The 12,003-nt window shown below is 36.2% G+C and overlaps 2 protein-coding genes and 1 pseudogene across 4 annotated transcripts in view; 1 reads left to right on the top strand and 2 right to left on the bottom strand.

Annotated features, from left to right (window-relative positions):
- Nucleotides 1-5,717, top strand: part of LOC125821133 (uncharacterized) — a 167,244-nt gene extending 161,527 nt beyond the window's left edge. For all 3 annotated transcript variants that reach the window (XM_049500544.1, XM_049500543.1, XM_049500542.1), the window contains 12 exons: nt 570-613; nt 2,377-2,465; nt 2,741-2,832; nt 2,915-3,061; nt 3,320-3,467; nt 3,562-3,638; nt 4,269-4,340; nt 4,597-4,644; nt 4,736-4,863; nt 4,958-5,114; nt 5,240-5,450; nt 5,671-5,717. In XM_049500544.1, the coding sequence (XP_049356501.1) occupies nt 570-613; nt 2,377-2,465; nt 2,741-2,832; nt 2,915-3,061; nt 3,320-3,467; nt 3,562-3,638; nt 4,269-4,340; nt 4,597-4,644; nt 4,736-4,863; nt 4,958-5,114; nt 5,240-5,450; nt 5,671-5,717 (1,260 nt within the window). The remainder of the gene's footprint in view (nt 1-569; nt 614-2,376; nt 2,466-2,740; nt 2,833-2,914; nt 3,062-3,319; nt 3,468-3,561; nt 3,639-4,268; nt 4,341-4,596; nt 4,645-4,735; nt 4,864-4,957; nt 5,115-5,239; nt 5,451-5,670) is intronic.
- A 1,089-nt stretch (nt 5,718-6,806) lies between these two features.
- Nucleotides 6,807-9,517, bottom strand: LOC125821181 (homeobox-leucine zipper protein MERISTEM L1-like; annotated as a pseudogene).
- Nucleotides 9,518-9,787: 270 nt separating this feature from the next.
- On the bottom strand, nt 9,788-11,406 carry LOC125821111 (homeobox-leucine zipper protein PROTODERMAL FACTOR 2-like). The gene is made up of 3 exons (XM_049500520.1): nt 11,325-11,406; nt 10,073-10,486; nt 9,788-9,898 (listed from the first exon to the last, which is right to left on the bottom strand). Exons 1-3 carry the CDS (start codon nt 11,370-11,372, stop codon nt 9,788-9,790), a joined length of 573 nt encoding a protein of 190 aa, XP_049356477.1. The 5' UTR covers nt 11,373-11,406.
- Between the last annotated feature and the right edge of the window lie 597 nt (nt 11,407-12,003).

The following is a 12,003-nucleotide window of genomic DNA, read 5'->3' as shown; positions in this document are numbered from 1 at the left end:
AGCTGAATGTCGCAAATCTCCAATTGAAACTGTAGAGTTATTCTCTACGGTTGCAGAAACATTTTCAGAGACTGGAATATTTACGGCAGTACCATATTCAGACATGGTTTGGGCAGATAAAGATAGCATAATGGGATTTTTCAAGATAGGATGAATAAAATTGGCCAAGAATAAGCCTAAAGCTCTGATACCATGTGGAATAAGATTATTGAATAATTTCATTCATTGCTTTCTATGTCATGTACATGGCTTTATATATACATAAAAGATTGTGGAATAGAATCACCTAAATCTTTACATTAAGAGAAAGAATCAGAGATATGATATTCTAGATTACCACAATTATCCTAAGATCTTAGAGGATCATATCTTGATATGAAGAATATCTTCTCATCTTAGAGGATCACATCTTTGATGACAAGAATATCTTCTTGGAAATCCTCCATCAGCCAACAATATCTATGAAATGTTTCTGATATACTGGCCATTTTGTCTATATATTTGTTTAGATGTTTATATGCACTAGGAAGCATGCAAATGCGCTAATCTGATCTCTCATGACATTGCAGTTTTTCCCATTATTGCTGAAGCTAATTGCATGGAATGGGGAGAAGTAAGTCTTATTGTCATATCTCATTTATTAATAAAAGATGGGAATTCTATAGAATTATGACAACGAATGGATAGATTATGGTACTATGTTATTTCTCTTATTTCATTGCTCTTGTATCTTATATTGGCTAATCAAACCTTGGCTTTGAATTGTAAAGAAAGTAATTTGGTTCAATATCCTTATTCTTTTCAGCTTCTTATTGTCTGTTTTTTTGTTGGTAAATTGTGCTGAAATAGATTTCCTTTATTGCACTACATGGCACCAAGATTTGTCAATTTAATAATAACAGTTTGGTTGCTGCTCTGTTGTTTGGACTTTGGCAACTGCATAGGTTTTAAATGGAGTGAGCCATTAGTTATTTTCAGATAGTAGAACCTGTTGCTTGTTCTTGCACATGCCTGCAGAGGGCATTTTATTTATTATTGCGATGGCAATGCCCATGAAGGACTGAAAAGTTGCTTTCTTCTGATTGATGGCACTTTAGTTATAATTGTGATGGCAATGCCCATGAAGGGACTCCTTAATTGTTTTCTTGGCCATGAAAAAAATTGTAGTAGTGTCATCCTTCAAGGGTTAGATGTTACAGCGACAAAATCTTAGCTTTCTGAGTTTCTTAAATTTAGAAACTGCCTCACTTGCCTCTTGGGCTATTCACAGGAGGATCAGCTACCAACACGATCAAACCACCATTTTTAGTTTGGATGCAGAAACTAAGCCAGAAAAACTTTGAAAATAAGGGGGACACGACAAGAATAACACATGGGCTAATTTATGAATTTAATCTATCAAAGGACATTGATTTTTTAGCTCAACATATGAAGGAGAACTCTGTCGAACTCAGGTTTTAACATCACAAACATTATGTTCAAGTCATGAAAACCTACAATGAAGTATAGTAAGTGTCTAACATACTTAAAAGTGCTTTGGAAAACATTATTATGACTGAATGTCTAAATCTAATGCAGAAGTCTTCTCCTCTTCTTTTCTGATATGAAACTTGGTCCTATAAAAGTGATTGAAATAATTGTATATCCTAAAAAGTATTAAATTTTCTTTTTCCAAGGGTCCAGTTGCGCCCTAAAGAAAGAAGAAATAGTTCAGAACTAGTGCTCAGTGTTGAAAAGAATGATACACATGTCTGAATTTAGAGAGAATTGTCTAAATCTTTAGAAAAAAATATAGAAGTATAGGGAAGTATCAACCACATGTCCTGGCTCCTAACCGTTGGCATGTTGAACTTGAGTATGACTCCACTCCCATATGTAACCTAAAATTTGGTGTTCGTGCTTTCTCTGATTTGTAGTTATATAGTTAACCAAATTCTGCCAAATTTGATTTGCCATCATAGATGTAGGTGACCTCTCCATGGTTGCAGAAGTTTTGCTTGAATTCTCATGTGTCCTTCAGCTTTAGAAATTGACTCTTATGGGACCTCTTACCTTCTCCAACATGCTAATCCATGTCATGAATGGACATTGGACACTTTGCAACATTTGATGTCTCAATTTTTGGACTATTGTACGTATGCTTGGATAAATAATATGGTTGCTAATCAACTGTCAAAAGAGGCAAACTGTAACTGAAGAGGATAATGTATAGTGCCTTTCCTCAGCTAGTTTCTCCTCAACATTTTTTTTTTCTTCTTATCCAATGGCTAACAGAATTTTCTGTATGGAGTACTTAATCTTATACAGTATGACAGATTTAATTCTCCTAATGTTTATGAACCTGCACTTAACAAACACTTTTGATCATTCATGCAGATTGGAAAAAGCATTTCGTAGAGTATTTCCTGGTTTGATTTCCCAGGGGTCATTTCTTCCACTATTTCCATCAATCGTAGACTTTCCTAGTGAGTGTGTTACTTTATGTCTTTCTTGCTAATTCTTACCCAAAGGAGAAAAAAAAGTAAAATGGTAAGGTTTGGGGTTGTGATTTTACTCTTTGAATTGTTCCAAACATATGCTTGATCTTGCAAAGTGATATCTGACCAAAACTTAGTCGAAAGAGTTAGTATATTTGTACTTGAAGCTGTTGTTCTATCAAGTTGCCATAAAGATCCAATTGTGGTGCATTCTAGTTATTCCTTTTCTTTTTGCTATTATAAGACATTTTCATTTTTGCCAGTATTGGTTGTGGCACTGGAAAAGGTGGAAAAGAGTTCAGGATCACTGGTTGGCAGTAGCATAGCTTCAATACAGAAGAGTTCAGCTCCAGAGGTTATTATTTACTCATCAGAATTATGAATTATTGAAATTTCCAAATTTTGGATATGATTGTAGAGGTTCCTCTTGGTAACAGATGTTGCTAGCACTCATGGATGAAGCATATACAGGATCAACCATAGGAGATGGAGGGGCAGACTCTGAATCTGAGGATAGCTCCACAATGGCAGTAGCTGAGCCATTCTTTCTTGAGCTTCTCAAGGATGAGAATGATGGTCTAGCTGTATGGTCTTTTCTATGTCGTAAGCTCTAGATTGCTGCAGGTTTGCATGCTATTAAAAGAGAAATTAAACTTCGGAGTAAAACCAGTATCACTTATTTAGCTAGAAAAAGTGCAAATAACAGTGCCACACTTCCAATATGTTAATCCATGCTTCTTTTGATGCTCTCTCTGATGATATCATCTACTAGATCATCCTATAGTTAGTTCTCTTACCAAGTTTGTCTAATCTGAATCGTTCATGGTTCTCTTGATCTTTAGGAGCGTCATTGGGCTTCTCCTGCAGTAGCTGTGGCTCTACAAGCAGCAGTTAGCACATCTATGTCTGATAGGCTGAAACAAGCACTGAGAATGACACCTCGGCTGCTTGATATGTATACTGCTATAGCGATCCGTGAAGTCAATGATTGTAAGTTCCATCCATTTATGCAGGAGAGCTTTTTTGCTATATAAACGAGGAAGCAACTTTATGAAGAGCTTGATTCATAACGTTTCTGTTGCAGCTCTTATTTGTGCTCTGGTTCCCCTACTTATGGCAAGATATTCCAATCTATTCCCAGAAAAGTTATTCTTGTACGAGGTATCTAAGTGCATGTAGATAAATTGAAGAGTGCCTTCTCAAATTTATTTTCATGTTGATGAGGCAATATTCTATTGGAGGAATTTCCTATGGTAGCTCTATAAATTAGCATAAGCAATTTTTCTATTTTGCTATGTAATTTTAAAGGTACTTGGATTATTGTTCCCTTTCTGTAGAGCAGAGGTGCAGTGACTCCTTCCTGTAGAGCAAATTGCCTTGCTTCTTCTTTTCATGCCTTTTCATGACTTTCAAATTTTAAAAATGAAGTTTGCTTTTCTTTGAGTCAGAGAATTGTTCCAAGGCATTGAAGTTTATATCAAAACGGATATATGTGCAATGAACCACGGTGTCTAGTACTGGAAATATAATTCCGGTTTCCGACCTTGTTTAGAATTTTAGAAAGAGGATAACTTCACTGATACCAAAAAAAAAAAAAGGAAGGAAAGAAAGAAAGAAAGAGGGTAGCATTTTTGAACGGGCTAGTTACGGTCCGTCTCTTATAGAAGGATCCTTCTTCTAATGCTGGTGCCCTTTGTGTTGACGTCACCTTTGTACAGTATCAGATTAGTGGTTTTTATTGTCTGAGTGTACTTAATTTTAATTAGTGATATATCCTACACATATTTGTAGGTTCAAAAGAGGATCTTAGAGCTCATGCTTGCTGGCTTTAATCGATCTCCCAGTTTCATTGCACTTCTGAAGGTATTGTCTACACCTAGCGAATCCTCACCTTTAATCTGTATATTAATTCAACATCGAGATGGTTAGAATGGTAATAAAGTGCATTCCTGCATGACCAGCGCATCTTCTGTTTCTGATTTTTTCCGTATCTCATCTCTAACTTTTTATAATTAAATTCTTCACAATGAATCATAAGACCCGCTATCCCCATTCTTTCCTTTTTACTTTCCCTTTTCCTCGATTTCATGTGCTCACAGCCACCCTTATGTTTGTGCAGAAGCCTATAGTGGACAGACTTGGAGAAGCTTATGATAGTCCGTCGAAGGTGACTGGACCTTCTTTCCCAAGTCACAATAAGACATATTATCTATCTCATTTAACCTGCAAGAATTGACTGAAGTTAAACTTTTCTCTAGACTGAACTGGCATTACAACTATGCTGGGCAATCGGGGAGCATGGAGGTGGTGGTGAAACCCACAAAGATGCTGCTCGTGAACTCTTTGAGAGCTTGGAATTACTTCTCTATGAAAACCTTTCATCAAGGTAAAATGTGAATTGACTGCTTCGCACAACATCAGAGATTCATTTTAAGATGCCACTCTTTACTGATTTTTTATGTTTTCCTTCTGCTCATAAGCCGTGTGCGTCTGCGTGAATCAGCTCTTGGGTCTGATTCCGCAAAATCCAGAAAATCATCACAATCAAGGCTATTATGTTTTGTTGTGACTGCCATTGCAAAGCTTGCCACATATCACCGGGAACTGTTGCCCAGGGCCCGTGTTTCCTTAACAAAGGTTAGTGTAAGCTATCACCTTCCAGAGAAAAATAGGCTTCCATGGCAGCAGTTTGATCATGGTGGTAAAATGCCTCCGAGATTTTGGGTTATTAAGCTTAATAATTTGGTCAATCTGGTTGACAGGTTGCACGTTCACGAATCTCAGATGCAAGGGTCTGGAAGCGTGCACGTGATTATTTGGGTTTGATGAATGAACCTGCTATATGTTTGTCTATCTTGGGCCCATGTGAATCTCCAAGTAAAGGGATGCAGAAACTTGGCACAGTGAACTGGAGTGAAGGGGGAACTAAAATGATTTCGCACCTTCCATTTTACCTTTTAGGTGCACAAGAAGGTAAACTGTGCACAACTTTTTCTGTTTCTTCATTTTTTTGGATGACCGAGAAATCCATCTGGAGCCAACTCTTTGGACCAACATCATCCTTTGAAACTCAGGGATGATGTTTAAGTTCCTCAACCTTTGCCAATTGAGCTATCTTAATGTTATCTAAATTTGATCTTTCATAAAAGAAAACTTGAATCGTTACTAATGATATATAAAACATGATACGCAGGTCCGCCCCATGATTTCTCATTTATGGATGTTCTTCCTGGAAGTTAGTTTATTTGTGATTCATGATACATGTGTTTTGAGCAAAGAAGATTCAATAATCTCGGAGGTGCTGTTCAAAGATATGGAGTTTCTTCTCCTTGTTGATTCAATCCATGTAGCTTATGAGAGATTTGAAGTGATTTATTTAGTTTTCCCGAAGTACCCCCAAAAAAAAAAAATTAGTTCATCAGAGGGATGTTTTGCTTAATGCTGGAATATTAGAATAGGAAAATGTACATAAACTCTATTTTTTGCCGTGTATGATTTTGGTTTTTAAATGACTTCTTACTTTAATAGGTATACTGGCTTTACTAATTGCCTTAACATCAATGCAATATTTTTTTCTTTTCTGGGTACAGAGATTATCATTCTATCTTTATGTGAAGGTGTTTGGTTGGACACGGAGTTTAAGAAAGAAAAAGATAACTTTGAGTCTTGTGGTCTAAAACAACTTCTAAATAGAGAAAAGGCAGAACATTGGGTCATGTGAGACATTTATGTATGAAGTTGGTACATTACTTTTGCAGTTCAAAACTTTTATACACTTGGGTTTGAAATTAGACTCGACAGTCCCAAACTTCAGACCTGAATGTTTGAAGTTGACATTAGTTCAAACATTCAGGTCTGAAGTAGGCATAACTCCATCATTCCGAGTCTTCACGAGTGGAGATGATCTCATTTTTCAACAACATTACCCAATGTAATCCCACAAGTGAGGTTTGGTGCAGACCTTACCCTTACATTGGGAGGTAGAGAGGTTGTTTTTTATAAGACTCTTGGATCATCATTCCGAGTCTTCACGAGTGAAGATGATCCCATTTTTCAACAACATACCCAATGTAATCCCACAAGTGAGGTCTGGTGAGGATAGTCTGTACACAGACCTTACCCCTACCTTGGGAGAGGTAGAGAGGTTGTTTCTGATAGACCCTCGGGTCAGATGATCCAATTTTTTCATTGAACCAAAAACAATTGTTCTTGCCACTAAACAGAAATCATAGAGTTGATATGAGGAGCAGCAACAAAGCATGCCAACAACTTCAATAACACAAGTAAAATCGCGCCAAAATTGAACTTTCTCTATTCTCTACTAACAAAACAATGTCTCAAAATGCAGAGTTGAACATCAACGAAGCCTTGATAAGGGAAACTGTTTCCGACACGAGTCTGTTTGCTGTAGACACTGAGTGTGGGGGAAGATATTCCGGGGTCGATATCTCTTCATCCATCAACTGAAATGCCATTGTTAGAATACTTCCTTCAGAAGTACAAGGTAGGACAGCAAATCCTGAAGCCAACATGTCTACACTATCAGAGTCTTTGCCTTTCATAATGTATTGCACAGCTGAAGCATCAACTGGTGCAAAAATTATGTACATTCCTGTTGAATCTGTAAAGCTCTCTTGTAGGTAAAACATCTCTGACTTGTTTGTTCTTCCATTGGGAGGCTATATTGATCAAGAAAACTATTAGAAACTTTGCTTTATTCCTCATAGAATTTGTAAACAAAAAAAATGTTAGGTGATTTCTTCCTGTTTGATTTAGTCTTCTTGATAGGTAAAAGTTATTCGGTAGTTGTACTGGTTGGAAGTAGCAGGTACCTCGTGAGGCAAGATCTTCACCAAGGGGGCTCATAAAAACTTTTGACTTTATATATACAGTGTGATTTTCTGCCAAAGATGCCCGGATGAATCCCTTTTCGGCCCAGAGGAGGATCTACCTAAACCTTCTTGCCATGGTGGAGCTAAACGGGCGGAAGGGGGTTCATCATCAGAGAATCACATTGCATATATATGGTTAGATTTTGTTTATGTATACATAATAGATGATGAACCTCTTGGAAAAAATTCTGCTTCCGCTACTGCCTTATTGATAGGTAGAGAGTTATCTGGTACTTGTACTGATGGGAAGTAGCAGGTATCCGATGGAATAGTTGAGGTCGCTGCAAGCTGACCTAGACTAAACCATTGTACAAAAGAGAAAATAATTCTATATTCAAAACATACTACTCCCTCCGTTTCAATTTGTTTGTCTTACTTTCCTTTTTGTAACAACTCTTTAATTTTAACTTTCCACATGACATGTTTAAGACCACGAGATTAGAATACATTTTGAAACATTATACATTTCTTTAATTTAAGACTACAAGATTCAACTTTACTTAAACTCCGTGACAAGTCAAAACCAGACAAACAGATTGAAACGGATGGGGTCTTACCTCCACTATGACTAGTGAAACAGAGTTAGCAGGGTCTCTTGCTGAGGGAATATGAAGTGCATCTCGAGTCATACATCCATAGGAGAGTAAATCCCACTACAAAAATATATGTTAAGAACACAGATAGCACAACATAGTATAAGTTGAGGTAAAACTCTGTTGAAGAGTACCTTCCATCGATTTCCTCCTGCACGAAGGAACTTAAAAACGTCGTTTTGTGGTATTGGTAGCCATACGGAAGTTGAAATCATTACTACAACACCACGAGGGGTTCCCGGAGCATCTAAATTCATGTTTGTTTTCACAAATATATCCTCACCACCATGTATACTTAAGGGCATCCACTGGTTTTCATTGCATGAGCTAAAGATAGTATTGTAACTTTTGATCGTTCGTTCTGCCAGCTTCATTAAATTCTTCTGTCCTTTCCCTACGTCTAAGAATATGGAAGATAACGCTATAAACACCATGAATCAGTACCAAATCAAGTTCTTTTTTTTTTTCTTCACGAAAAGGGAAAGGTCATTTACTATACGAAATATCTTAATTGTATCCTCTGTTACACTTTGAGGACATTCATACCCTTTGCTGTTAGCAAATCGTCTCGTAGTTACTCTTTACTTTACAGAGCTCCAGCATTGACAGAGTGGATTCTGTGTGCCAAAAATACTTCAGGAAAAGAACTCCACAAATCTTACCTCTATTATTCACTATGGTCTAAAAGTATCCTCCGAACTTCAGGTTAGAGGTTCGTTAGGATCAAGGGCAAATACGAGATGATCTGCTAACGATATATGTATGAATGGCTTCAAATTATAACAGAAGCACAAAATTAAGATACTTCATATAGTAAAGAGGTATTTTTGACCTTTTTTCCGAATGAAAATGACTAAGAAAAAAAGCAAACCAGCTTACTGTTGTCTTGCAAAGGCTGTCCCAATAGTTGATTTTGTTGTTTCTGCAGAACTGCATATCTGTCATAATGTCTCTCCATGGTCAGCATCCAGCGCTTCGCGCTGAATGCAACGCCTGATTTAAACGTCTGCCTGAACATCTCGGGAATCGAACCATCACATACTACATTATTCTCCACCCAAGTCACCTAAAATTTTCACATCAAAATCTTTATGATTATAATGCAATAATCAAATAGGAACTTAAAATTTTCATGATTAAGAAGTATTCAGTTTTACCAGTGATAGTCCACTTTGAAGTCCATGGATTAGGCATCCTGATGGTCTTCTTTTATACTGTACTAATGGATTAGGATAAACACTCTCTAAGGAGACATCAGTTACTAGCCAAGTGTTGAAATCTAGTTGTCGAGAGTACCTCGCGAAATAGACCTCCCGAGGCCTAACAAGTGGAGAAGGAAGATGAAATTGTGCTGACATCTGAAAAAGAAAAAACCATACAACAACCACTACACCTCAGTTCCAAACAAGTTAACGTCTGCTATATGAATCCTCAACTGATGACTATGTTTACTCATTTAAGCTCGAATCATATCATTCGTAAAAAATCAATCTCTTAATTTGCTTAGATGATTGAAATAACAAACATTGAGAATTTTGAAGTAAGAAGGATGCATTTGTGTGTGGTTGCTATAGGACGAATCTATGATTTAGAGTCTGTGAGTTCAGAATAAGTGTAATCATATTATATGTATACATAGTTCGAGCTGGAAGCAACGTGCTAGAGAGTACTACTACTACTACTACTACTATTACTACTACACATGATTCAGAATGGATTAGTAGCTCAACAAAGAGGGCAGCTCAGTGCACAAAACATCACTCGTTGCGGCCACCCCATAAAGGGTGGATTAGTAGCTCAGAAAAGATTAGACAAAGTGTTAATTTTAGATTACCACTTGTAAAGCTCCATTAAAATTTCCATCTCTTCCTGTCAATAGAAGTCCAAGATTTGTTGCTTTTGAAACAATGTTGGAGAACACATATGACCATTTGTCCTGTTTTCACACACAAAAAACACACATCATATTTTCAATTGATTGACAAAACTCAGAACAAAAAAAGTTGGTAATACTTCATTATCTGCTATGCTGCAGCACCGATGTCAGATCCTCCAAATATGCACTACTTTTGATGAGTCTGAACAACATAGAAGATTATTTGTAACTTACGACATCCATCAGCATATGCACGAGATTGATTGGATCCACAAGTACGATCCCAATAGCTCTAGACGCTTCAATAACAGAGGGGATCGATGAATTTCCCATCTCAATATCGACATTTCCATTAAAGTTTGGCATGTCAATAGGTCCTCCATTTGCAATGAATTTGATAATTTCCTCTAAAGTTGGATCAAGATGAGTGAATCGTCGTTTATATTCAACTTCATTGAGTACCTCAGTTTGCTTATTTGTGTCAAATAGCCATAATGGTTCTTGTTGTTGAGCCATTTGTCTTAGTTCTTCACTTGATGCTAAGGCAAGATCAACAATTTTGGTTTTGTATGTTTCAGCACAAACTGAAACTGATAAAAGTAGATCACTTGCTCTTGGCATATTTTCCCTTTCCAAAACTTGCATTGACTGAGAAAATCAAAGTTTATATATCAAAATTCACAACATGTACAAAAATTTCAAGCTATCGTCAACGCATAGATTATGAAGTTGAAACTTGAAAATTTGAGTTTTTGAAGTTGTGCGTGTGTGGAGTTTGGACATGCATTATACTTGAAGTTTTGTGAGTGGAAGTCCGAAAAACTGGCTCACAAAAACAGGTCGTTGAAGAAATCTGATCAAATTTCACGGCCAAACAAATATTTGAAGTTAAAAACTACTCTCAAAATCTATGGCGAAAGGTAGCTAAATCAATCATATGTTCTATTTTGCCTAAATACTCATGATATTGATGTTTACAGATAGATACTATTCATTATTTGCTAATAACCTATGTTGTTCGGACGCTTCAGAAATGTTGGCAAGCCAATGTTGGATCCTCAAAAAATGCGTAGCTTTCTGAAGGATCTGACACACACTAGACGATATTTTTGAAGAGTTGGAGTAACATAGACCAATACTAAAGTTAATTATTTTACAACTTATGGTCTGAACTTCAGTATTTGAAAGAAATAATGGTCAAAAACACACTTAAAGTATCACACTTTCACGAGTTTCCTTCTAGAACTATCAGGTGTTCACTTTTCCTACATGAACTATTGGATAGGAAACTCGTGAAAACATGATACTTCAGGTGTGTTTTTTTACCATTTCTCAATTTGAAATAGTGACAAAACTTGTTGCAATAATGGTTATCGCTTACAAAACAACTAACTTTTTATTTTTTTCAACTTCAACTAAATATTGTCCAAATGCATATCCATATATTAATAACATATACTTTATGATATAGTTTTGGTGAGTGTACCTCTAAATATCCATAGTGCTCCAACCCTGATTTGTCTTCAGGGAACATCTTGTAATTTGGGAAACCTGTTAAACAATCTTCGATCCTACCCGATGTAAATTTAAATTAGTCAAGTCAGTAAATTCCGAATACTAAAGGGCTTATAGCCTCCAACGAGCACATTTCCAATGAATTTCATGAGAAATACGCGTGTTTCTAGTAATGATAACGCGATAATAAAATGTAAATTAATAATGATTCAAACTATAATGAGGGAGGATTTTGATTAAATGCAGAATAATACAAATTTAAAGAAAAATTCAAAATGGAAATATTACTTGAAACTGAAAGAACTATGAAGATAAATTAAATTAAATTAATGAGAAGTAAATATGCAATGCATGCCTATGAATATACAATTGTGTAGTTTATAAAAAAAAAACAGTCTCGATACACAAAACATCTCGTGTTCATGTAGGGTTCGAGGAAGAGCCGCCATTCTAACTCACCCTAATACAACAAATGTGATGAAGACAACCTACCTATTGTAGAATATTAGTAATTGTTTCCACAACTCAAACTCGTTATTTATAGGTCACACATAGATAACTTTTCCGATGAAACAAAATTAATCAAAAAAATGAATCACACTGAATACGGCTGCTGTTACTATGTTCTTCTTCTCTTGCTCTAGTTTTTT

The sequence above is a fragment of the Solanum verrucosum genome, unplaced genomic scaffold (assembly GCF_900185275.1).
Source record: "Solanum verrucosum unplaced genomic scaffold, falcon-dt-bn FXZP01000222.1, whole genome shotgun sequence".
NCBI classification, from domain to species: Eukaryota; Viridiplantae; Streptophyta; class Magnoliopsida; order Solanales; family Solanaceae; genus Solanum; species Solanum verrucosum.
Note: the sequence above shows the minus strand (reverse complement) of the source record. Positions and strands in the feature narration are given on the sequence as shown.